Source organism: Strix aluco, chromosome 9 (genome assembly GCF_031877795.1).
Source record: "Strix aluco isolate bStrAlu1 chromosome 9, bStrAlu1.hap1, whole genome shotgun sequence".
Classification (NCBI taxonomy): domain Eukaryota; kingdom Metazoa; phylum Chordata; class Aves; order Strigiformes; family Strigidae; genus Strix; species Strix aluco.
Genome location: NC_133939.1, coordinates 30,386,346 through 30,413,586, shown reverse-complemented (window position 1 = coordinate 30,413,586; position 27,241 = coordinate 30,386,346). Strand labels below are relative to the sequence as shown.

At 40.8% G+C, this 27,241-nt stretch overlaps 1 protein-coding gene across 4 annotated transcripts in view; it reads right to left on the bottom strand.

The window, feature by feature from the left end:
- PLCH1 (phospholipase C eta 1) overlaps window positions 1-27,241 on the bottom strand; it is a 58,215-nt gene that overhangs the window by 6,902 nt on the left and 24,072 nt on the right. For 3 of the 4 annotated variants that reach the window (XM_074834400.1, XM_074834399.1, XM_074834402.1), the window contains exons 6-21: window positions 24,363-24,456; window positions 21,465-21,668; window positions 19,821-19,941; window positions 18,111-18,282; window positions 15,125-15,232; window positions 12,898-13,059; window positions 10,094-10,165; window positions 7,210-7,304; window positions 6,408-6,505; window positions 5,505-5,684; window positions 5,306-5,413; window positions 4,225-4,349; window positions 3,728-3,812; window positions 2,821-2,967; window positions 2,346-2,425; window positions 267-326 (exon numbers count right to left, since the gene is read on the bottom strand). In XM_074834400.1, coding sequence (XP_074690501.1) covers window positions 267-326; window positions 2,346-2,425; window positions 2,821-2,967; window positions 3,728-3,812; window positions 4,225-4,349; window positions 5,306-5,413; window positions 5,505-5,684; window positions 6,408-6,505; window positions 7,210-7,304; window positions 10,094-10,165; window positions 12,898-13,059; window positions 15,125-15,232; window positions 18,111-18,282; window positions 19,821-19,941; window positions 21,465-21,668; window positions 24,363-24,456 — 1,911 coding nt within the window. The remainder of the gene's footprint in view (window positions 1-266; window positions 327-2,345; window positions 2,426-2,820; window positions 2,968-3,727; window positions 3,813-4,224; window positions 4,350-5,305; window positions 5,414-5,504; window positions 5,685-6,407; window positions 6,506-7,209; window positions 7,305-10,093; window positions 10,166-12,897; window positions 13,060-15,124; window positions 15,233-18,110; window positions 18,283-19,820; window positions 19,942-21,464; window positions 21,669-24,362; window positions 24,457-27,241) is intronic. The other variant, XM_074834401.1, reaches the window with a different exon arrangement.

Genomic DNA, 27,241 nt, shown 5'->3' with positions numbered 1-27,241 from the left:
TTAGGATGGCAGCCTGACACAATTACAAGAGAAGTTTTCTCAAAGTCTCCTAATCAGAGATGACAAGACTGCAAGGAGTGTACTGCAGTGACAGGCTACACATTAACTTGGAGTTTTATGCATGGGCTTCATCAAAGCAATATTCAAATGTTTCAGAGTCTGAATGAAGAATGATGTAAGTTTGGTAGTTGCAGATCATGCGATTAGGAACCATTTGAAAAAAATCTGTGCCCAGTAAGTGCAAATTGCATGCTAATGAGGTCTACCTTTGTGGCTCCTAGAAAGTGCAATATTGTGTAACTGGGATTGAGGATTAAAGGGCTCCACTGAAAGGCAAAAAAATGCAAATACATTTGGCTAATGTTTTCAAGACTGTGACACAAGCAAATACGGTAATAGTACATCAGCTGTAAATATAACACCCTCTACAGCAAATAATTTAAAACTGTTTATTAGTCTAACGTCAGTCTCTCTCAAACTTGTCCAGATAGCCTCACTTGTAAGGATGCAAATGTGCATTCTGCCTTTGTTTATACATTAGAAACAATAATATAGCCCATCATTAAGGCAAGCATTAGATGAATAGACTAAGCAATACAGACATCAAGTCTCAATGGGTCTTCCCCCCACCCCCTTCTTTTGTCTTCCTACAAAGCTACTCTTTACTGGTTTTCTTGGGCATATTTCTTCTTTGATGAGCACATGAGCCAAGAGCAATAGCCAAACACTGCAGACTATCACCAAAACTGTGTGTGATTTCACACACGTACTCAGATGTGTACAGATCCAGGAATATATTGCACGGGCATTCCAAGCTGTTCACTACTGCTTTTCTTTTTACGCTGATTTAGGAGTAATCAAGTCCACCTTGAATACTAAAAGCTTCTCTTTGTGCAGAGAATGTGCACAGGTCTGGCACGGCCAGTGCCGTTCCCTCCACCGCCTTGCCGCTGTCCTCCCTGGCGGGAGGAACACTGGGGAGGCAAGAGCAGACGAGCACACAGAAACACCGGGCCCTGAGCCCAGACAGGGACGCCAAGAGTCAGACAGACATCTGAGCGATTTACAGAGCCGTCACTAGATCAGGCGGTGATCTAACGGGATCAGTAAGGATAAAGGCCGCGGAGTTAAGCGAGGATCTGGACTACACCAAATCTCAGCCCCTAGGCCCTGTCTATGTTATTTTCTATCTCTGTTCCACGGAGCTTTCTTTCGGTGCTCGCACAACTGTGGTTTTATGTATCTGACACGACATTCTCTGCATCCACTCTCTGAAGGGAGAAGGACTGAGGGCTGACTATTCTTTTCAACCTATACCCTTCATAAAGGTGGGGGGTTTTGTTTGTGGGGTTTTTTGTGTATATGTTTTTTCTTTTTTTTTTTAAATCATTACAAATGGCTATTTTATTTTAGCGTCCTGTTGAATATGGCCTTAATTTCTTTGTGCTAGTTATCTCCAGTGACCTCTTGTGAACTGCTCGTGAAGGCAGTTGAAGCAGAAACACAGAGAAAAAGTACTGTGCTTTTACTTCCGTTTTAAAAACATTTTAAAATTAGTAATCTTGCAGAAAAGCAAGATGTATGCACTAAAACTCAAAAGATTTAAAGCTTAGATTAGCTGCTAAAAATAGCTTGTCAAATACCATGTTCTGGTGCAGTTACAGTTCTCAAGATTTACTTCTAAAGTAAAGTTAATTTAACACACTGAAGAGATATACTTACTGTATCTAGAGGTGATAATTATTAGGTGCTAACAGTAAGAACATTCCTAAGTACATGCATGCTAAGACTAGAGTGACAGTAGGTTATCCTTCCCCTGCTGATCACCTGCAAGGAACCCCCCCACACTTTGAGCTGCACCCTTCTGCTTCCCGAGCGCAGCACGTCTGCGCTGCTACTGGGGTTCCTCCGCTGGAGAGAGCCAAGGGTTTGACTGGACAGGGGTGTGCTGTGAACGGGTGCCCTGGCTCAGTGCTCCTCAGAGAAAATTCTACGAATAAGGAATTGCATTTTGCTTCCTCGAGCGTGCTGATGCATAGCAGTGTACGAGGATACCTACGCAGATACCAGTATAAATGAAGACATCAAGTTGAGGGCAACAGAGAATCAGACATTGTGCTTTTTCACTGCTGTATGATCTGAATAATTTGTTTAAACTTTATTACTGATCAGTGCCAGAGAGAGCTAGGCACTGCTAATCCATTGTACAAAATGCCACGAACCTACACTGTAAGAATCATTTAGAAACCACATAAATCCTAAGGTTCTGCAGCATATTTAAATACATTTCTATCAGAAGAATTAAAATAAAGTCATAAGAGATGTAAATTTCCAGATATACCTACCTTTCCATAGATCTCATTAATAGTTATATGAACAAATATGGATGCCTCTGTCATTCCTTCTAAATACACATGACGATAACCTAATAAAACAAAAATATTGCACCACAAATAATCAACAGTTTGCAGTTTATGCACAACTGGCAACGACTGTCTATAAAAGGGAAATATATGCAGTAAACCACCTTATGGCTCTAGTAAAACTTATCTTATGTTCTCACAGGTTTTCCAAGCCCCCCCAGTACAAATTATTATAAAGAAGGAAGTAGTAGTAATTTCCAAAAGCAGACAGCCAAACTCCTTCGGGTAATGGTGAATACACCACCCTAAGATACCAGGAGAATTGTCCAAGCTCATACATGAACTCTCAGAGATATAAGCATATATCTTATGCTGATAACCTCATCTTAAACTTTAAGTTCAAAGGTGTTTGTTCTTCAGCTAGATTTCTAAGTCAAGGAAAACAAGTGGGACTAACCAGGCACAAGACTGCTAAAGGCCAGAGTTCTTTGTCCAACGAAGTCTCGCCCGATAGGATCGTGGTCCCAAACAAGAAATCGCACCAAAGCTATTTCAGGCATGTGGATGGTAAAAGTGAGAGTTTCCTCCCAAACAGGATTAAACCCTGTAAAACAAACAGCACAGAAATTTTGGAAAACCAGAACACAGCAAGCACTAGCCTCAATTTTCATGATGCATAGCAAGAGGCATAAGAAACAAGCAGACCAAATGCACAAATGAAAACTCATTAATTATTGCTCATCTAGACCTAGGCGCTCCCAGGCTCCATCATGTAAGTAATTAAAAGTGAAAGATCTGTCTCAGACTGCTTTTACAAACAAAATTGTTCTGGCTGGGTAGCTGGCAGGGATACCAAGTCAAGTTGTTGTTTTGGAGAACTATGGCAGGCTAAAGATAGACCAAAACAAACTGGAACTACCTTTTTTCCCCACGGTTTTGCAACTGCCTGTGAGAACTGATGGGCACTTCTCCTGCTGCAGCAGGCTACCCCACTGTTACTCATCTCCTTCCCATGAAGGCTGAAGTGGCAGTGAAACTGCCTAGGACATGGTTTGTTTTCATTGCATTTGAAGTTATATGTGTATTTTATATACACTAATATATACATATATATTTGGAACTCTGCATAAAGCAGATTTAAGAACAATCCAAGAGAAAGACATTGTGGTGAACAGCTCTTGTCCTTCACCTCAGACATGTCTCTCTCCCCACACCAGAAATTCTGTCTAGAAAGCACAATTCATTTGATAAAATACAATTGTTTGATTTCATCAGATAAGCAGCTCTGCAATTTAGGAAGTAATAACAGATACTGAAACATTTATAATTACTCTAAGAAGAGGAAATCAGCTAGATTTTCTTACCATTGTCGTCAACCACCCTGGTCTGATCTTTACAGCAGTCAACAGGTAACCCAATCATTTCCACCTCAACAAAGGGATCTATTATCTATTTTTTAAAAACAAAGTATTTTAAATGCAAGCTAATATTACAAGTGAAGGTCAATTTTTAAGAAAATTCATGAAGTGTTAATTAAAATTCATATGAGAATGCAAAAACCTTTGATTCACGTGATTTTTCAAGCAGCACAATCATGGCTTCATGAAGTGTAAGTTGATGTACAGTTTGTAGCCTCAAGAGCTATGACCAGCTATGACTAATTTTCAAAAAAGTGACGTTACCCTCAACATATGAAACAAATCAGTTCTTAAACATCATGTGTAGGACACAGACACTGTAGGAAAATGTAGTACTGACCAAAAGTTTGACAATATCTGAAATTTATTGGTGTATTTAATTATGCTGCCATGTCACTCCAGGACCTCTTGTGGAAGCATTTGTTGGTATCAGAGTATCTTACCTCTCCTCTGTCTCCCAACATCGAGTCAGGAGGCTTAGGTAGCTGCTGTCCACTGATGATTTTCAGAATAAGCTGTTTTTTAGGACTGGCAGGAAGTGGATCAGCAGAGTAGGGGTTGAATGTGCCTAAAAGATGGCAAGGAATGAGAAATGTGAGGAAAAAGCTACACAGAATAAATATTGTCCCCCCAAGATGCATCCATACAGCTGAAATGCAGTCATAAGCAAGTAACAGAGAGTATGGAACAGCTGTTCATTAATTTTAAAATTCCATTCCACTTTCTTACAACATTTTCTGAGCTGAGCAGCGCTTGTTTATATGATTACAAGATAGAAAGGACCCCTCTAATAATAGAGTTTTGCGAGACACCTGTGAAAAAAAAAAACCAAACAACCTTCTTCTGTAGCTTCAAAAAGCCTCATAGTTATAACCCAGATCAGCACTCTGACCTTGTGCCTTGCACAGCTGCCCAGATGTTCAGGAGAACAAGCAGCTACGGTGGCATGAGCTGCTTCCTGCAGCAGCAAGGCCGGCTTCAAGTACCCAAACTTCCACTACCATTTCTCAAGTACCTGTCAACAATGCCACTGCTTCTTTTGGCCACATTAAGAAAATTAGAGATACAGGGGCACAATCAGATCCCAAATTCCAAAATATGGAAGGATTGTCATTGCATAACACTGAAAAACCACAGCTCCTGTTCTAACAGCGCTTTGAGGACTGAACCAAATCCTTTTAAAGGGAACAAAATAATTCCACTGACTTGCTCGAGAGCTGGACCAAGTCCTGGATACTGGGCCACTGCTTATTTTTTTCTACTTTCTTGCAGTTGGCTATCCTAGGCACACTTTCTCTTTTTTTAAACACATATTAATAAGATGGAGCCCTCAAAATACATCTATAACAGCAGCAAGAGATTGCATACTAGTACTTACACAGTCTAAGAGTTATGAATGTATGGAAATATGAAAGGTTCTATACATGTTCTTACTTCCCTTTCTTGTGTCTTCACAACTCCCCCATGGAGACACTTTCTGAAAGGCTTGGTGCTTACAGTAATAAATGTATAGTGGGACATTACCTTTGCACATCTGCTGAGGTTTGAGGACATAACCACAGTTGCCGTTTACCCTAAATTTTGCTTCATTTAATTGCATCACACGTCCCTCAGACTGGTAGTTTAGTGCCACTGTTAAAAAGAGAAAGCTCAGGTGTCATTGATGAAGATAATATTTACTTAGCACACACAAGAACTGGGAAGTTTTTCACGCAACACCTACCTAACTGGCAGCCAACATTCCAGTAAGGTAAAGGATTGAAATTGCTGGAGTCGATCCGATAGGCTGATGGATAAACCCTTGTAAGCTGTTTCTGGTTGTAAAGCATAAACTGTTCAGCCTTCTGCTGCACTGCTTGGTGGGCTCTTGTTTCACTGAATGACAGCACGTTCCCTGTTGACCCTGTGTGTATTGATAAATCAACAAAGTTAAAAAGCAAACTCGGGAGACAGGGACCTCAGTTACACTGGTATTAATCAAGTGGAACATGAGATTTAGTCCAAAGTTACAACGATAGATTGTCTTGTCATACACAAGTCACGTACATTGTATAACTGAAGGGCACCAGTTTCCCCCCTTCCAGGAGGGTCTTTTGTTCTACCCTCAAGTTCCCAGACTCAAAAGGAAAGCCGAGCAAGAGCTCAAGCTAACTGCTAGGCCTTTTCTCCCACAGAACCCCAGACATGACGGCTATGAAGAATCTGTGGAGAATCTGCTAACAGCAGCATGATCAAAACTATCTTACTGAAGAGCTTACAGCCAGGGGAAATTTCTCTCTCATACAAATTTCTGAAAACTCATCCTTTCTCTAAAGAATCCACATAATCTTTTCCAATTCCTAAACCTTCCCTCTGAGCAATTTATCCCCTCAGGCAGACCTCCTCTGATCAGCTAAATAACTTTGATCAGTTAAATAAAAGCAAGAGGTACCTAGGTTAGGTTAGGTTAATGGTTGGACTAGATGATCTTCAAGGTCTTTTCCAACCTAGATGATTCTGTGATTCTGTGTACTCTGCTTTTAAAACATCTTTGAAAAACAAGGGAAACCTTGAGAACGCAGACATGTTTCCTATCCAAACAGAAAAGTGAAAAAGGCAAGCGTAAGTCTTGTGCTGGCAGCCTTACCGTCATCTACGATATCCTGGGCTGCCACAGAGTTCGTGTACACCACTAGGTCAGACAGAGCTCGGCACAGCTTCACCGTTTTCCTTCGACGAGCCAGTCTGCTGAGTTATATTTAATATATAAAACAGATAAGGAATTTTTCAATATTTAAAGCATATTTCAATCCCCCTGTCTGTTCTTGTCATCAATAAGGAAATAAACAGCTGTGAACAGCGAACCGCGTGTCGCAAACCTCCTTACAGAGGGCTCCAAGATGACTGTTCCCCTTGTACCTCTATAGTCACACTACACAAACAAAATTTTTCACTTAAAACATAATGAAATAGCTACACCGTGGCTCTTCTCAGCAAAAACAAGGCAGACAGCTTCGAGATATATCTGAAAATGGAGCATTTCAGTGACAACAAATGCATTCTCAATGGCACTTTTTTGATTGCTTTTTCTTTACATTCTCGCATGTAATAAAGTTGGCTGGGCTGTGATGTACCCTTATTTAGCCTAAAGAGTTTTCTTTGAGCACTATTTACAGCATGTAAAATGCAGATTGGCATTTTTCCATTAGAAGAGTATTACTATCACACTTCTCAGTTTAAGGGTAATTGCTATTTGCAACCTATGAAAACCTACATTATTAAAATACCGGGCTACAGCAGCCACAGCAAAATACACCCCAACAGCAGTGTCATAAATGACCTGCTCTTAAGAGCAGGCTTCCCTGAGGCAATGACACAGAAATATTGATAGTACTAAACATGCCTCGAGGTTTAACTGCGCTGTAAAACAACGGTGATTCATAGCTCACCTGTGGAGCTGCCCCATTTCCTTCCCAGAAGAGTTCTGCTGGCTTTCTTCATCATCTGATGCACTATGGTATTTGGATGCTGCCTTCACCGCTTTCTGTTGGGGAAGAACCAAGTACAGCTGTGTCAGTTTATGGGGTGGTTCTGCAAACTCACGTTACTGTCATTAATGGCAAGTGGTGGGTGAGCTGCAGCGGGTTTACAGCTCAAGACCAGTGTCCTACAAGGACACAGAATGGCCCCTGGGGGGGGTGGCAGCAGAAAACCCTGGGTGCCACGTCAAGTTTTTCCATGCATGTGGAGAAGGAAAGGCGACACAAAGCATCTGTGCCCTGATCTCACTCAAAGCAAGGATCCAAGCCTGCAGCCACCAAGCAGGTTTATCTGCTGGCAAGCAGATAAAGCCAAGCCTGAAGAAAATGGTTTCTGCAAACTGACCGGTCCATTGCAGGCCACTGCGCATTCTGCAGTTTCTCTCCCTCCTCCCTCCTGACGTGAGAGGACAACACTGCTGCACTGTCTCCAGTACACTGGGCACTGGTCCTGCTGGAATTCTAACGGATCATAGCGTATTTAACAAACAGTAAGGCACAGTAGGATCGAAACATACAATGCATTGCTTCCACCTACCTCTGCTGCCCTCCGGTTTAGAAAATTTAACAAATTCATTTGTGAAGTTGAGAACAGAGTCTGGGCAAAATTTTCAAACATCATCTTTCTGCTGCCTTTGAGCCACACATACAAGCATTCAAGTTCTCCTAAATTATTACAGTATACAGCTATGATAAAAAGATTAAAATCTAAAATGCACCTTTTTTTCATAAACACCTATTATTTAATACAGTTTCCAATTTCAACATTACATCTTTTGTAACACTATGGCTTCAAGTGAGACTTTTCTTCAGTCCCTTCTCATCAAGAGTAATTAACAATATAACTGAGAGCTCCTTATCCTTTTGCTCACATGGCTAATTGAACACAGCTTTCTTTTTTCCTGCTGTGATACACCACTAATGTACATAATTTAGTCTGCTGTGTTTAGTGCTGAAATAAATTTGACTATATTGGAAATAATTTCCATGGTTCAGTTTTGGAACCTGAAGGTCTGCGCTGTGGATGTTTCCCACATTAACTTGCAGGAATCGCCGGCCTTAGTGTCTTTGTCTCTCCACTGGAAGTTTTTAGAGTTTATACACGAATACATTTCGCACAAGAGCTAGCTGAAAACATCACAAGTCAATAACCCTGGGTGGATAATTCTGTACCTGAAAAAATATCAACAGTAACCATCCTTCCCAGGCATTCCTTTAGCTGGAAAGGCATAAGGGGGAAGTTACTGGACTGTTGCCTCAGTCTACAATATAATCATTGTTTTAAAAAAGAGGCAAAAAATCTAGATATACTCTTTTCAGCAGAGATGAAACAAATGGGCTTTCCAACCTGCTATGTCCATTAGGATAACTAGTTGAAGGAAGTAAATTATCAGCATACTTTCCAGCCCTCAGTGTAACCAGCAGTTTTTAGTGGCAGACTTTTGTCTGTGCCATCTCATTCCACAGCACTTGTTTTCCCATCAGCAAGCACAGGTCACAACACAAAGTGTCCACTGTCGTACACAACAGCTACTTGCAGATCTCAACACATACTGAGCGAATAACGTGCACTTAGCTAGAGCAGCTGCAGGAAATATGATCACTTTAAACTGATGTAAGCTTATAAGCAAAGTGTAAATAGGAGTCCTGATATTGTCCGCCTAGAGAATTTCTGATGGCTCCTAGCTGGATTCAGCTGGTGGCTGATTAAGTTCTATGAAGTATTTCATAATTGCTGTTTTTCCTAAATTGCTGCTCAGATTATCAATTAGAGCGTGCGCCCTGCTTGGCTGCAGCTTTGACCACGGAGAGCACTGAAGAGGAATGCGGGTGTCTAGCGGGCTGGGGCAGAGGAAGCCGCTGGTGGCCCAGTGACTCGGCTGCAGGCCTGCTGCCTGCCCCTCTCACAACGAACCTATCTGCTGATTTACTTACTTGGTATCTGCTAATTGACTCTGGGAGGAACGAAGCTTTCAGCTGATTCAGCTTATGCTGAGGCTACATGTTCAATAAACCCAAGCCTCGAGGCACCGTGGGAGTGTGGGAATCGGGGAGGTGGGTGACAGGAACACACTTGTCAGGATACAGGAGTGGCAGGAGACACGGGCACACTGTCCCTTCTGGTGGCTGCTATCTGTCCAGCTGTAAAATGAAACCTCACGCTCATTTGAATTATATCAGCTCTTGCTTGGTTCAATAGAGCCGCCACAGTGAAGACCCAGTGAAGCAGACAATTTGACCTAGCAGCTACACAAACGTATAAAAACTATATGCAAAACCATGAAGAGATCAGAAAAGAACACATTTTTACAAAGCAGGAGCCCAGAGCCAGTACTCAGTCATGGCAGTCCCTTAAAGCAAGTGGAAAGACAGTAACAGCACACTCTGCACGGCACTGCTCAGGGTGCGAAACCGTAACACTGGACCCCGAATCAAACAAACGTTGTCAGCTATGGGGACAGAGGTCTGGAAAACAAGAATATGCCAAGGCATTTGTCTACACTGCTCTTCTGCTGCAAGTTTGGTCAGAAAAATCAGCAATTCCACATCACTAGTAAAGTGATCTTTTTGGTCAGGCAAGAGGTTTTTTTGAGTTTGTGTGACCATCTTTAAAGGGTTCTCCATACTGCTGGCTGCTAATATTCTTCTGAACAGCAATATATGGAGTGTAATCACACAGTCTTTCCTCGCTGCCCACACACACACCATGCTTGCACAGGCAGTAAAACATACCCAGTGCTTCCAGAATGCTGCCAGACCTGGAACAATAAACTGAGTCTCTTGTTTTACTTACTTTGTGTTTACCGAAGTTGCCCATTAATGATCGACTATGAGACTTTTTCCCACTTTCTTTTGTGTCCAGGTTCTGTGTAGAGAAAGTGCAATAAGAAGTGTAACTAGATACGCTCAGAAGTATCTTTAAAGAGCCTGTTACAGACTCTGAAAGATACAGTTTCAACCTATCTTAAGTTCTTGTACATCACCCTGATTCACTATTAGAAAAGTACAGTGATTGCAAGTGAGAAGAAAAGTGAGTTAAAGTCTAAACACAACATATTGATCTGTGAACACAAACTGAAATCCAAAAAATCTCATTACAGGACTCTTCCAATTTCTTTATATACTTGATAGCTTAGCAATCCTCTAACTGTAAGGAAAAACAGTAACATTAACACTCAAGACAACAACCAACCACGTAGAAAGAACGGTCTAGCAAAACCAGGCAAGCAACAAAACACAACGTTTGAAAGTGTACTTGAAAACAGCCACAAACGAAAAGGGGGGTGGGTACAAAAAAGTAAAAATCTCCTAACAGATAAATGTGGACTCTTCACAGGCAGCCTGAAGTCGAAGTTTCACATTTACAGCCATGTCCCTAGTCATCAGTTTAAAAATTCCTGGCAGCATCTAGCTGCTTCTGTCAGAAAAGCACATCCCTTCATCTTCTAAAGAGCAAAACAAAGACCTAAAGGTGCTGAAGAAAATTCCCCCAGCATTTCAGCATGTCCTATGAACTCCAGTTCAATGCTGAGCTGGAATTCAGTTCTGGCTATCATAACAATAAGGGCACTAGATGGTTTCTTCAGGTCCAGGAAAGTCAGTAAGTTCCGTATCTACATTCAAAGACTTGTTTCTAGCTCAAGCCAAAAGTCTCTGTAAAACACAGAAGGAAATCTCGGCATATAAAATACCTTTCTCCTGCAGATAAGAGTCAGAGTTGATAGTTTCAACAGCAAATCCAAACTAGTATCAGGCCTAACAGTACCAGATATATTGCCTTCCTTCCTCATGCCCCCAAAACCCACTTGATAATTACTGGAGATTAGTACATAAACTTGCATTGTGAATGTTTTTTTTTTTTTTAAATATCAAATCTTTGGGAAAACGAAAGGCACAGTTACATCAGTAACAAAGTAAAGCTAAATGAGATTTGACCAGCAAAGAGGTAGAAAAATTTCTCAACAGATCCTTTTCTGGTACATGGATTACACAGTAGCTACTAAAAAAGAGCTTAACACCACCACCAAAGCTAGCTAATGAGTTACAGAATTACCAAACCATTACAACGTTTAACCACTTAGTTTTCTCCCATCTAGGTCAACAGTTGCTATAAATTAATCTTCCAGCTGTTTTAACTTGATATTACTAATTGTTCAGCTCAGTATTGCTTTAAGACCCTTGAAAACAACAGTCACACACAATCAACCTTCACACAGGACTGTCGCAGCAAGGGAAGAGATCTCTAAATGTCCCTTAATAATTTAAAATAAGTCAATTAGAAAATTCTGTTCCTTAATATTATTACCTGAAAGATGTTTGAATAACGCACTTGCATTACTGAAGTATTTGCAGTATCCTGGTCACATCAATGATGTGTAATGGGTAATCTCAGGCATCATATCCAGCACAAACACCTTAGGGAAATCTGCATTCTTTAAAGAAAACTCCTTACCCCCTCAAATGCTGTCTAGGGGCCAATCATTTTCCAGATACCAGGAGACGTACCAAATGGAACTATTCTAACACAAAACAATACTGAAATGGCTCGTATCTGATCATCTGCACTAACAAGGGGAGTTTGCTCTCTGAAATCCCGCCTTTCTGACCTCTCGAAGGCCAAAAGGAGCAGGCAAGCTGACTGTTCTCACACTGCAAAGCCACCGTCTGAAAATAACCCTCCTCTGTCAGGTCAGGTGGCTTTGTCCTCTGCATTTGTACAGCCTCTGCCCACCACAGCACAGCTCTCACCAGAGGTCTCAAGCACCAGCACAAGCCGAGTATGTTTTCTGTAGGCAGGTCTGGCCTCAGGCAAAGGTCTCATGGGTCCAGCCTCAGAGAAAGAGATCGACAAGAACTACATAAACACTACAGAGTGGGAAGACACGCAGAAAGCAAAGCTACATGTACTTGACCTTTAAGGCTATACCAGTCGCAGAGGAAGCAGAGCCCCCACAGAACAATGTACTGTATTTAACATACTGGGGTTTGCATCCAGTTGAGGTGAAAGCATGGTAACCGTGGATTCAAGCTCTTAACTGTTTACTGATGTACTCAAAACTCCCATTCATTTTATTGCTTTACAAAAATAGTTTGATATCAAAAGGGAACAGAAACATACCACTCTTGATCTAAAGAAGTCTGAAAAAACAGTCATGAAAAAACAGAACCTTGCTTAGGGCAGTAAAAGCAGAGCCCTGTGTTTTGGGGCTGTACAAAACAGCCATCAGCGTTACAGGCAGACAACGCTTTCAGGTATCACAGCCAGTCTCGACAGGACTACGGCCATAGAAAAAGGATCTTTCCCCAGTAACCTAGACACAAACCAAATTGTTTGACACGCTCTTGCAATATTGGTACTTCCAAGTTTTACAAGGTACAAACCAGACTAGAACACATTGAAACAACATACTCTTCACATTTGACCATTCAAATTCTCCCTTGGATATTTTCCTGAAACAGTTCCAAGTTTTCGTTTTGGATAAAACAAACTCTCAGAAGTTGTTCATAAGTTATCAACTTTCTCATCTGAAAAGTGTGCAATACGCATTGCACTGTCTAATATTCAACAGAGCATGCAAAGGGGGAAAACCCACATACCTGCTTCAGGTTAACATTTAAACCCTCGTGAGTCGCCTTTAGCAGGGCTCTCACAGTGAAGCTGTCGGTATCTTCTTTGTCCCTGATTTGGGATTCTTTTATCAGAGATTCCAGTTTTGTTCTTATAAAAGATTCCACCTGGTGCTCAGTTGCACCATTACTCTGAAAGACATTTAAGAAATCCAGTTAAAGCAGATTATTACATCCATCACTTCTGGGACAGCCTGAGGGAGCATTACACACGCTTCAGGCCACACAGCACTCCCAACATTTCCCTTCTCTGTGCAAGAAAAAGCTTCCTGCATAACCCTGCCTGATTTTGCCTTTTCTATTGGTGGCTGAGGAGAAAAAGGAAAATGGAAATGGCAGTAAGAATTCTCAGCTAATGCACTTCCACACTTCCTCCAAAATACCAGACAGCCTAAGCATCATCAGATTCCTGCTCCAAACAGTAAGAAAGAGGAAGCAATTACTGTTAACAAGAGCCACACAGACTATACAGACACAAACCAGTCTCCTACATAATGTGCTTAAAATAGCGAACCCCACAGAACAGTGTGCACCGAGCATTCCTCTGTCCATGCGGTGCGAGACCTCTCCTGAGGCAGGAGATGAAGCAACTGTTCCATCCTAACATGTTCCATTTCTAGCCCCAAAAGACACACTGTGTTTTGCATTGGCTTTAAGGTCTTTCTGCTAAAGAAAACATCATCTCATCAGAAGTGCTCAAGCCATGTCAGTAAAGCACAAGCGGACTACAGACTGTTCCTGTTGAACAGCATAACAATGAATCAGGCACTACATCGGTTTCAGAACTGGTTGAGCAATCTTACCTCACCTTACTATACCCATAATTAGTTATGTCCATTCAATACATACTTTTTCCCTGAACTTAAACCTGCAGAAGTTTGTACCTGTAATTAAACCCAATCACATTCCTAAAGATTTATGGGATTGGGAGTTTTCAAGCTTCCCCATAAATTAATTAATACCAAATATTCCCAATTCTGTAGTAAACACTAACGGCAATACAGCATTCTGAGTCACTGAGCAAGTTGAGTTTATCCTATGCTTCAAGAGCTCCCTGCAAGGCTGTGCTTCTGTATTGGACTGTCTCATGGAACATATGGGTTGAATGACATCCAAGTGCAATCTAACCTTTAAATAATTAAGAAATGAGTTAATCATGATTTTGTCCAGTAGCATAGAGGGGGTTTGTTTATCTAAGGGGGGGATCAAATCAGCCCTTCTGTGTGGGGTACACGAACCCCTCAAGAGATGTTGCTGACACCAGCATTTCAGGAGCATCAGGGGAGGGGAGGAACCAGCATGAACATCTACTTCCTCTGAACCTGTTCAGATGGGGACTTCTGTTACCTGTAAAGCAAATCCCAAAGTATCCTGAAAAACCTTCAATTGCCAACAGCAAGCAGAAATGATACAGACAAATTATGTAAACCAAAACCAGTTAATGAGAACTACAGATAGGTGTTTCTGTGTGGCATCAAGGCAAACTCACCAGGCTACATTCAAAAGTAGAGATAAGCATTAGACTTGCTAAACATTAAACTGAATTTGATCTATTCTTTCTGCATCTCCCTAGATAGTATTTTCTTTGTTCCAAAGTTTTAACTGGTGAAGCAAGGCTGCCTCCTGACTAGAAAAAAAACCACCCACTGCATAATGTGTATTAGCACTGCACACCGGTTTCAGTTTCTATTTAAAAAAAGTGTTAATAAAATTAACAGCAGAAAAATAAATGAGAAATTAAGAAATAAAGGGAACAAAGCAATCTTCAGTATCAAAAAATAAGAGACAGAAGGATTAAAAATAATGTTTCACACCTCAAATTTTTTTCATTTGTACTTCTCCTTTCCTAATTTTCATCTAACAACTGTGTAGGAATTCCATCATGCCACTGTTTTGAGTGCTACATATTTGTAGCTGAAAAAAGCCTAGTGTGCTTATAGTGCTGGCATCAGTATTTTCAGTCTAGTGCACCTCAAGTACTTAAAAGCTGTTATTTATATGATTTAGAAGACAAAGCGTGTGTTTCCAAACAATGTCATTCCGTATCTAAATGTGGAATTATTTAACTTCTGTATCTTAAGGACCTGACTTAGAAATCAAAGCTCAAAACCCTAATCTGCTAACAACTGCAAGGAGGGTTACACATGTGAGACATGGAGAGATGTACCAGTTTTGGGAAGTGTCTATATGCACATACATAGCAGGGCTTTAATTTGCAGTCGTCTTCAATTTCATCAGCGCTATCCTCTTCTGAAACTTCTCCTTCCTCAGCATCTGCTCCAAGACTGCATGGCAACTTTTTACCCTAAAACAAGGGAAAAAATATTCACAATAAATGCACACATGGTCAGTGTTATTTAGTGCAAAGATCAAAATAGTCCATTCCTCAACTATTCCTTATATAAATTGTGACCAGAGTTTAGAATTCGTTTTCAGAGAGTCTCATGCAAACTGGTTCAAGGACCCAGATTATCACAGGTGATAATTTAAGTATTTCTGGAAGAGTTTGTTACCAAAAGGTCTTTGCAAGCTCTTTCAAAAAAAAGCATACCACCTCCCATCTCTGGAGCAAGCCAGCAAGTGTCCAAAAGATTTTTTTTTTTTTTTTCTTTTTTTGAGTTGACTCTCAGATATCTCAGGCTTACCCCTAGCAAGCAGACTGTTGTATATTTAAAAAAAAACCCTCTAAAAATCAGAAGCTGAGATTGTGTTATAGGCTATTCATCAGAATGGAAAATGCAGACACAAAAGAACTCACTGCAAGCAGCCATCAGCATGAAGGAAGCAGCAAAGCCTATTTAAATATTGCATGCTCATGCAAGAGTGTAGTCAGCAATCCAAAATTGCTAATCCAGTACTGTGAATGTCATATACCTACATTAGAAAGGAACTATTTAATTCCATGTCTAGTTTCCAACATCTGATTAGAGTGATGAGCATCAAACAGAGGTTATTGGCTACTTCTGGTAAAAAAAAAAAAAATAACAAAAAAGAGGCTCTGACAGATTAATTATCCTTTTTAGAGCATTCATCTTTAATCCTGCTGTATGACCACTTCCAGTGAAGACCAATCACAGAACCTTAGAAATGTTGCTTGTGGGACCTCTGAAGGTCTCTGGGCCAATCCCCCACCAACGGGGGATCACCACCAGCTCGAGGTGAGCTCGCAAGCCGAGTCTTGCGAACTTCCAAGAGACTCCCCCAGCCTCACGGGCAGCCTCTTTCCACTCTGCGCTGCCCTCAGCTCAGAAAGCTTTTCCTGCCATCCAATCTGCACCTCCCAAGCTGTATCTCGTGGCCAGTGCCTCTTGCGTTACCATCTGCTACTTAATAAGTCACCTATTAAACTTCTGTATTATTCCTTCTGTGTCTTCCTCACTGACTGCAGAAATGTTTGCAGTCTACCTGCTTCATCAGTGACAGAGGTAGACAAGAATTACAGCCAGATTTCTGCAGAAATGGATTGATTTATAGACTGCATTTTGAAATTAATAATGCTGCCCTGCTAATGAGTGGATCAAATTCACTTCATGCTGGTACCTTTATACTGGCTTAAATCCCTGAGTATTATTAGAATTACTCTTTATAATACACTAGCAAGATGAAAATTATGCCATTACTTGAAATTGTTTGGCTAATGAATCAATACTGCCTTTCAAAGGAAAATGTATAAAACAGAGCAAAAATAATAGCAAAAAGACGAGAATTGCTTCTCAACAAGATGCTGATTTCTAAATATGATTTTATCTTTTCCAACAGGGCTGCTTAAATTGAGCGGGAGATGGGAGACAGGGCTTTGTGAAAAGATACTGTGATGCTTAAAATACTATTCCTCACTCTGAAAACATTAGCTCAGCTCCACACCATTCTGTAATGGCTCACAGGGTCTCAGCACTGTGAGCTGAAGAATCAAACTGCAGTTACGAACTCAAATGTGCTAGGAAGGCCAGCTCAAAAGCTGATGTTAGAACAGCACAGTACCAAACCTCTCTTCCTTTTGTGCATTGAGATAGTATTTCAAGTCAGGTTTGCTGGGTTTTGTCGCATGACTGATATTACATATAATTTTGTTTGACTCCCTAGAACACCGACACTACATGCTTGCACAGTTCATTAACTACCAGTTACACAAGAAAACTGATTCAGTGAAACTTAAAATCCAGTTGAACACTCAATAGGTTTTTCTAATTGAGTCAGCTCTGTACTATATATTGAAATACATTCAAACTAACATCAAACCAAAATTGTGAATCCTTGTAGCCAGCTTGATACAGAGGATAGGGGGGAAAAAATAGTATCTCAAGAGCTCACAGCGAAGTAATTGCCCCCATGTGTCAAAGTAAATTAGACAATCTAATAAGCCCCAACGCTATTAATCATCCCCTCAAAGGTCTGCCTTGCATTTCTTTATTATATCCATCTTAGTCTTCAAAATTCCTTTCAGACCAAATCCGTTTATACTGAGAGGCTCAAACAATTAATCTTGCATACAACACTAACTTCAGTGCTCCAGGGCCTCCTCCCTCGCCGCTCCTTATAGCCACCTTCTGAAGGGCTCTTCTTTCATAAACACAGCTGATGAACCATGAAAAGAGTTTCATTTCATGAACTACTGCTCATAGCAGGGTGAGGGGGAAATGCAAGAAATTTTCAGATGCTTTTGTATTACTCCAAAATACTTTGTCCAAGGAGGGACTGTAGGATACCATTTAGATCCTACAGGGATATGAATCATACAGAACAATATCCACTAATAGCAAATTAGACAAATTTCAAAAAAAAGAAAATATCAGGTTCAGAGAACAGTGACACAGTTCCTTCTATTCATAATGATGCATTTCATGTAATTTTTCTGCTCTCCTGTGTTGGTGCTAAGGTTTAAAAATAAGCACCTGACTTTAAAACTCTCTGAGAAGATGCTTAAGAAATAGAAAGAATTTTCTTTCACTGCTATTGACATCACCTCCCTGTTGAAACACTCACAGAAGTACTCTGGGACACTCGCCAAGTCCAAGGTAAACTGTGTTTCCATGTCTCAGAAAAGCTCTGAATTTTAACTCGCTGCATCAGTACTATTCCACATGGTACTGCCGAACTGGTTCTCCAAAGCCAAAGAAAATCTACAATAAATATCATATGCTGACTTTTGTTACATTTTGAACATGCCGCCAGTAGCAAGTTACCTTCACTAGGATTTTCCCTTTCAAATTTTGAGGGCTAGGAAGCTGCCTGGAATCTCCAGTGATTACAGATGACAAGTCCAGTTTGTCACCAAATATTTCCTTCAAGTACTGAGCGATCTTCTTTTGCTGTTGAATACTGCAGTGGTTTTCAATAGACAGTATCACTGGAAACCTAGAAACAAAACGCCGACATTGTCATAACGGTTTTAAGAGAGGGGACCTGCACCGCTGACCACAAACTGGTTTAAACAGTTTGTGTGGTATTTGTTTAAGCCTCTGCATTGTCAGTAATCCTCACTCACTTTGGGAAAAAGGACTTTCCACGTGAACTCCCAAACCCTCGCTCTGTCAGAATCCCTCAGATAGTCCCCGCAGGCGATTCTGCCCTCTCCCTCCAACCCTGCCCACCAGCACACAGGGTGACAAAGCTTGGAACCAATGATCACCAAGTGCGAGGCATGGAGAAACCTGCAGTAAAGCTCATCCGCAACACAACGCCTTTCTGCTCTACCTAACTGAGCAGAAGGTACATGAAGTTTTTGCAAGCCACATATGAAGTCTTCACAGGCTGTAAGTGACCTGCAAGCTGCTCCTGGAGAAAAGTGTTTAGAAATCAACAGATTGAAAGGAATTGCTAACTCCTCGCTGGTCATCTTCCAAGGACTGATAGCTGCATGAATGACTTGCCTTTGTCTTAATAACTGCAGCTACAGTGAGTCACACCAAACCTCTGAAGATGCCCAGACTCTGGAGAAGGAGAAACATTTGGCAATACTTTCCAGAATACTCTCCCAAGCTCCAGGAATTTGCAGCTTCAGTTTCCTGAACTAAAGACATTGTTTCTGCATATAACAGCCTATTTCTTCCATACATTTGCCCCATTGTTTTCTAAACTCTTGGCAGCCCCAGAATCCTATGGCAAGGAACCCCACATGCCAACTAACTACACACCAAGTGAAGAACCACCTCCTGCAGTTTTGAAATCACCACCTCCATATCTAATCAATAACACCAAACTTCTGGGCTCATGTTTTTTGTTTGGTTTTAGTGTTTTGGTTTTTTTCATATGGCCATTATTGGGTCACTTTTTTTTTTTAAAGAGAAGTAAGCATTTTCCCTTTATTCTTTTTAAACTACTCAAAATTCTACACACCTGCTCATGATTTGAGACTGATATATATATATGGTTAAACTCCACGATTTTCATAATAAACTGTTATATAGTACCATGGCAAACAAAATAGAATCCGAACATTACCCTACATCTCAGTATTTCCTCATACTACATAATGAGACAGCTTTTCAATTTTCCTACTGAAATAAAGTATTTCCCTTAGGTAGAGAATGTTATAGTACTGATTTTTAAGGATAATTTCCCTGTGGATATGAGCAGGGAGTTCTGTTCAGACAAAGAACCAAAATAATCTGTAGATATCCAACAGTCTGAGACCGTTCAAAACATCACTGAATTCATAATGCCTGAAAAGTCTTTCTACCTCAGGTTGAACTTCCTAACCTGATTGATGGAAAGAGCTCATGCAGTTGAACAATAAACATCACAGGCAATAAAGAGGGGAATAGAATCAACTTTATAATTTCTCAACATGTTTAAAGGAATATACAAACTTCCTGATGTTGAATGTCGATTTTGGCATGGGATTAACTACACAACACAGACAGGTATAGCTTCAAAACTGACCCTACACTTACTCATTTTTGATGAAGGCGTATTTATTGATAGTTTCTGCCACATCACGGAAGAGTATTTTAGAAGTAAGAGTATAGCCATGGTGCACTACTGGCTCTCCATCTGGACCATCCCAGCAATCCACTATAAAGACAAAAAAGCTATACATTAAGAGATGCCCATGATCTTCTGCATTTCTGCTGATCTTGCTTGCCAGCAGAACTCATGTACACTACTCAACCACACAGGTGTCAACAAGTTTCATTTAATCTGTTATGACCTACCAATTTAGTTAAGACTAACAAAACAGTCTCTTCCTATATCAAATGTGAAATCTGCAACCTAAAACTGTTTTTTCCCCCCTTATATTAAACTGTGTTTTTTCTCCTCATATATAAAACTACAATGGCGTAATAGGTCAAATAATGTTTACAGCTGTCTCTTGGGAAAGCAGCTTCTGCTTCTGAAGACAAACAATTTAAAAACAACTTAGTCCTTTTCCACTCCCAGTTAAACTTGAAGTTTTATAACTGACCATAGTAAGAGTAGCATCAAATCCATCACATTCAGGACGGACTAGGACAGTAATACTTTTCCTACTATATTACTGTACCCTGGATTTACACCAAACTTGTCACTACTGTTGCCTCTACAGGAAGTTAAAAATTCCACAAAGAGAAAGCTACAGAGCTATTACCAGGCTGTACAGGATCTATAATGGATTTGAGGTCAAGTGAAATAACATACTATTGTGCGTTCTAGGGAACTTTCCCACAGAAGGGAAAGTACAGTGATAGACCACCCAATTTTCCCAGATTCACTTTAATTAATTTTTAAATTCAAATTAATAATTTTTTTTCCAGAGATGAGTTTTGCAATACTAGTCATAAAAAATTGAATTTAAATTTGTCAAAAGACTTTATTCCACCCAGAATCTTGAGAAATACTAATGTTTTGTTATTATTTTAATCAGGCAGAACTTAAACAAGAAGCCAACAGGACCTCCAGGCTATCAAACAGCATCTTGTTTTCTTCCACCAGCATCCAGCCAATGAAACAGCACATCACCTCTACTGCAGCAGACCAAACCCAAGTTGTCAGCTCTAAGGTGGTGACAGAAATAGATACACAGCTGTGCTGACAGAAGGCACTATTTGCTCACCTGTCCTCCTCCTACAGGCACTTTTCATCTTCCCTTTGCATCCGCAGGAGGAACTGCATACGCAAACACCCGCTTTCCCATTCAGCTTATGAAAGAAAAAGGTCTCTGTGGGCTCAGTTCACTCTGAACAACGTGGCTTAGGCAGTGCTCCTGCAAAGTGGTAACCTCCAGCATGGGAAACCACAGAGTGGAACAACGAGATGCCTGCCCACTGCCTTACTGGGGCTTGGGCAACAAAAAATGCTTCACACAAGTGTGGGGCAAGGGAAAACTTGCACTGTCTGCAAAAAGCATAACACCACAGCAGCAGGCAGGAGAAAACAGGGGTGTCTGTGATGTCTGAGAAGGCCATTCTCAACAGAAAAATTTAGACTGCTAGAAAACAGGGGTTTGCTGCCAAAGTTAATCAGACAGTGAAGCATTAATGCTTTGAGTTCACCACTGACTTTGTGGTTAAAAGAAATATCACACTTGTCACAACCAGCAAGTTGCACTAAAAATATACCTTCAATACATCGACAACCATCTTGCAGCACTCGTGCATACATCTCCACTCTGGACTGGGACAGCAGTTGGTCTCCTGTCAGGTACGTATTGTGGGATGAAGCAATGAAGTAGTTACAAAGGGGTTGATCCATATCCTGATGCACTTCGCAATGCAGTGGATTAAATATATCGCAAGCAGGACTGCGCATGAAGTTGGTGAAACCTTTGAACAAAGAGAAACAGTTTTGCCATGGGTGCAGTCCGTATTATCAAGCAAATGATTTGCGCTCTAACATTTGTTTTTTGTTTATGCTTGTCAGTGCTAACTCATGTCTCAGGCAACTAAATCACATAGCAGGGATTAATCTTCCTGTACCCCATGTTTTCAGCATATTAACTGCTGTCTGCAACTTGCCTGATTCTTTGCAAACTGAAGAGGCTGCACACACTCAGTCCACTGCTGGCACACACACAGGTATTTCTTTTTGAAGCCTATGGAAGTTCTGACACCTTTGAGAAGAATACATTCCCAAGATCCAACCCTTATCCTCAGACAATTTTCAAGCAGCTCTGAACCCGAAAAGCAAATATAATCTAGAAAGACACATTTATGACTGCCAAAAAAAAAATAATCAACAAGCATTTGCAAAACATGGCATTGAGCTAAGCCTCTTCAGAAATTAACAACCAACAGTAAAAAAAGAAAGCAGGATTCTAAGAGAAGCATAAAAGTAACAAATACTAGCTATATAAGACGGCTGAAAAACCCCTCAGATCAATACAGCCACTGTCCAACCTCTTTTCAGATCAGATATTTCATTCAGACCCTCGAAAGGGGCAGGTGACAAAAATGCACATGTAAAAATTCTCTCAAGCCCTGAAGAACCTCCCCACACCAAATCCAGCACACGGACAAGTGTACTCAACCTGCCTTCTGCAGTTCAGACAAAACCACTCTGCTAATAAGCAGAACAGAAGAAGGTGCTATTGGTTCTGTTAGCATTGGTGGAAGAAAATATCCTTCCTCACAATTATTCAGTGAGAGAAAAATGATCTCTTCATCTAGATGCTACTGCAAACAGACAGTATGGAGCTAAACCATGAGCCATTACTGTTACAAAAACTGTTTTTTCCTCCTTCTCAAACTGGTATCCCCTACCCCTCTCTGATTTTTGTTAAAGCATCAGTTTAACTGAGAAATGGGGTCAGATGCTTCAGCAGCAGCAGTCCACATTTCCTGGGATGATGAACTGGTCCTTGGAGGGCAAGTGACCTGCTTAGAGGAACAAAGCTGGCCGGGTGGGAGGCAGCGAACCTCAGCCTCGTGTTCAGCAGGATGCAAAGGATTTGACACGTGCACCATGTTTCCCTCAGTGGAGCCTTGTGATGGTAACAGGTAAGAGCTGGCCTGTTCTGCTCCATCACAAGTCTTGTGAAGAAGAGGAAGCAGAGGAAATCCCTCAAATAATGGGCAGAAGAGATGTAGGATATGAAGCCTGCAAGAGTACAGGTTTGGGATTCTGCGGATCTGCCAGGACTTTGTGCTGCTGTTGATGCCCCACAGGGCACAAGCTGAGAAGTAATCTTCAGAAGGCAGCAACAGTGTCAAGAACAAAAGAACACCACACTCCTACCAAAGCTGAGAAAGATCTGTCAATTTGTACAGATCACAGGACAGAAATGGGAGCCAGACTGACATCCTGACTTGGAAGCAAATGCTTTTTTCTCCCAAGTTTATTGCTGACACTTCAGCTTTGCCCCAGTGCCACTCCTTTCCCATAAAGAAGCACCACCCTGACAGCAGATACCGTGTAGACAGGGTAGCAGCCACCTGAAGGGCCGTACTGCAGCCTGGAGAGCCTGGGGCCCATACTAGCCAATTCACCAAGCCAGCCAATGCCACTCTGCTTTTCAGTTTTCACTGTGCTGCAAGTTTCTCCGAGGAGATGGTACTTGGCTTATATCCCCGTAAACCAGATCAGCATTGAACAGAGAAAGTTTTAAAAATACCTCCTCTGAGAATGAGAAATATAAAATATTTCAAAAGCATAGTGCAAACAATACCAACCCTGAAAGCAACTCGAACCTAAAAGAAGCAGCACTAAGGTTAAGGAGAACAGAAATGCTTTCGGAAGTATTTTTTTTTTAAGTGTCTTAGCTTGTTCATTTTGCTTTCCTTATTTCAGTTTAAGTGTAGTGCTCTGAGTCACACCAGAAGCTTGCTGAAGATCTGGGAGGCCCTACCCAGGATTTAAGTACCATGTAGAAGAAGATTTCCCCTTCCCCCCTCCACCCCACATCACCATGTAACTTATGCTGCTTCACAAAAGCTATCTTCTGGGCAAATTAACACGCCATGGCATTTAATTTATTTTGTTCCAATTCAGATTTTGATTTGATACTAAGACAGGTTCTGAATAAATATATCATTCAGTATTGCTTCAGCAAACAAGATGTATTAAAACCCAAAGAAAATGCAACTATCCATATTTTATTTAACATAAGCATAAATCTGTGGATTGTACAGGAGCAATTCTAGATCTACAGAGACAACAGAACAAAAACTTTGCTTTTATTACTCCAGTTAGAATAGGCTACAGTATAACATGCACAGTATAGAATGCTTTATGTTTGTGTTTTATAAATACACAATTAGCAGTAAATTCATGCAAGCCTAAGGCATTCCCATTACTGTATGGTGGCTATGATGGATCGCTGTACAACACCAGCTAATTCACCCCACCTACTCTCACCTCTCCCATGTCTCAAAAACGCACCTACACTACTGCCTGCTGAACTTCTATGCAACTTCCTATCGCAGTCAAATGGTATAAGCTACACCAATACACTGTGAAAGCTTTTTTTAGTCCACTACAGTATATCAGGACAAAACTAACTGCAAAATCAGAAACGTTACCTTCAATCCCAAGAACATTTTGCTTCTTGTTTTCTTCTGATACCTCAAACTTCTGTATGATGTCAAGACAATATTCTGGCGTCACATTATTCACCTGCACAAAAACAACAGTATTGGTGCACTTATTTTTAATACCATATCACCAGCATGTCAAAAGCTACTTTAGGCTTCTGGGTCCAGTTGAAAAACCTTATGATCCAGCCCTAAGTTCAGTCAAATGCAACTAGGACAGTCAGTAACACCACTGTAAAAGGTTTGGTTTGATTTTTGTCAGTGCTGCACAAGCCTCACAGCTCTTACCTTTCAGGAGAAAAATAGGAGTGAGAGGTAGCGATCACTTAAAAGCTGTGTCATTTTAGTTTAAAGATGAAAATCAGCTGTTAAGCACACTTAATAATAGTTGTACTGGGCAATACTGCTGAAATGAGAACTACGAAGTTATATTCTTTAATATAATCTACTTAAACATGCAAAAACATTTGGCAGGATTTGATTTCATTTTCATGCATTTTCCACTCCTGTGATTTCATTACTTCCAAGAGAGTTCACTATAATATACAGGCTATGAGATAAATAATTACATTCTTAAATGAAAAACAACAGTTCTTCTGAAACAAATAAGTTTTGTCATTAGCTTCAACTAGCCCACAAGTGAAGTCCTATCTGACTAGTGGGGCCAGAGTATCACCATACACTTACATTTCTTTTAAAATTAAACAGAAGAAGTATCTTCCATCACTTTTCTCACTCCCGCCCCCCTTAAGCTGTAGAGAAGCAAAGTGAGAACTACCATTAGGTGCATTTAATTTCCTCCACTAATATCATCACAGGACAACGATGACACTAAAACCTCTGCAGCTTATTTGTACCCTTATTCTGTTTACTGTTCATACTCCGCATCCTTTGCCAAAGTCAGCTCAAATGCCCTGACATGTGGAGCAGTCTGGAAGCAAAGGAACACGCAGTCCCCTCTCTTTGATAGCGTGTCATCTCTGTTAGCATGCCTGCTTCAGGCAAAGGCAGGAGTGAGGGCTCATCATGCAGATTACACAATATTTATTGTTTAAATCCAGAAATGGTTCCTCTGTGAACTGTTCTCTTGTTAATGGACTTCTCTTTCAGACGGCAAACCCAATTCCATTTACTCTGCTCTCTCTGTACCCTTCAATGAATTTGAGCTTTCCGTTATTTCCTGCAGCTCAGTATTCCCTACATCAGGATTCAGCTATATGGAAATCTAGAAGTAGGTTGCCTCTCTTGATCTGGTCTTCTCTAAGGGCCTGATCCTGCCAAAAGTGCCAGGCTCCTCCTAAGAAATGTGGGTCCCATGACTGACCATATCTCATAACACCTAAAAGGCTACAGCCTAAGTATGAAAAATTACCAGAGAAGGGGAAAAACTAGTCATGGCAGCATTAGAAGTTACAGTAACAGAAGGCAAGTGAGCAGTTCAACTCATACGGTGACTCGAGCTGAAAAACTTGGGAGATATTTTCCAGCCTTCCTCCCCTTCAACCTTCCCTCTGTTTTTCCTCTTGCACAGGAAAAGTGTGGCTCAGCTCACTGCTTCTCCAAACATTTTATTTATATCTCCTAGCTAAGCCAACAATCATGAGACGCCTGGAGGAATTACACAGGATAATAGGAAAGAGAACAATTCAGTAGTAAAAATAACCGATTATCCTAGCTCAAGTAGATGTTGCTGTTTGATTGAAAACACTATTCAGAGCAGGCCTTTCTTCAGCACAAGCTGGCTAGAATTTACTTTTTCATTATCCCACATGGCTCCTTGATGGCTGAGTGGCAGGGTACTTGTGTGCTCTAGGAAGGAAAACGTCTTATCTAGTCCAAAGCCACACCTGCTTGGGAAAAGTTCGCTGATTTGTGCTTTTGAACTGTAGCTTGAGAGATGACGACTTAGGTTTCAAGTATTCCACTAAAAATTATTATCAAATAGTAATGATCATTATTGATGACTGAATATTTAGATGCATGGGTTATCAAAGGTGGTCAATAGTGGAGCTTCCAAAAATCTCTTGGATACATGGCCACCTTCTATATTCCTGGTTAAAAGCTTTAATTTTGATGCAGGTATGTTCTTTAAGAGTATCAGCCTTTGAATAACCAATAAGACCTTGGTTTTTAAGTAAATGAATTTTCCTAAAATAAGATCCTACAAAAAAAGCAACATTACCCCTAATCTTCAGTATAGAAGTATGAGAAAGAGGGAAATCCCTTTTGATTTCATCAATCTCATTGGAAGCAGGTCAGACAGACCTACTGCCACAACTCTAATGCCACCTGAAGCTGCAGAGCACTGCAATGCCAGGTAATGGGAGAGCCCTCTTCTCTCAAAGGCCCACAAGCTAAAAATGCCAATTGTTCTCATTTCCCATTCTCATGGGAAAGGAAATAAGAGAAAGGAATGTAAAGTAGAAGAGAAGTTAGGAAAAAAAAAGAAGTTAGAAAAGAAGTGCAATGTTAATGACAGGTGTTCCTAGACAGGATGCCAACCCACCAGCCTGTCAAGTGATCTGATGGTTTAGGCTTTAGTTGATCACAGTTAAACATTCTATAAGAAAAATCAAAATGTAAGTAATCAAAGCAAAGACAGTCTTCCAATTTCAGAGCAAGATGCTGATACAAGGTGTCATGACCTATCGAGTCACCACATTAATCAGTTAGACTGATGATCCTTTTGGGTAGGCATGAGAGAGGGAGGAAGGCATGAGCTTGCTTTGCAGTGGAGAGCCTGCGTTGCCGCAATAGCGGTTTTTGTGGGAAGCAGCAAGGGCTAATCAGGCACGGTGGTCTGGTATTGTCTTCCTTCCCAGATATCAACAAGCTCCACAGTCTCTTCTCTTTTCAAAGTCCATGTA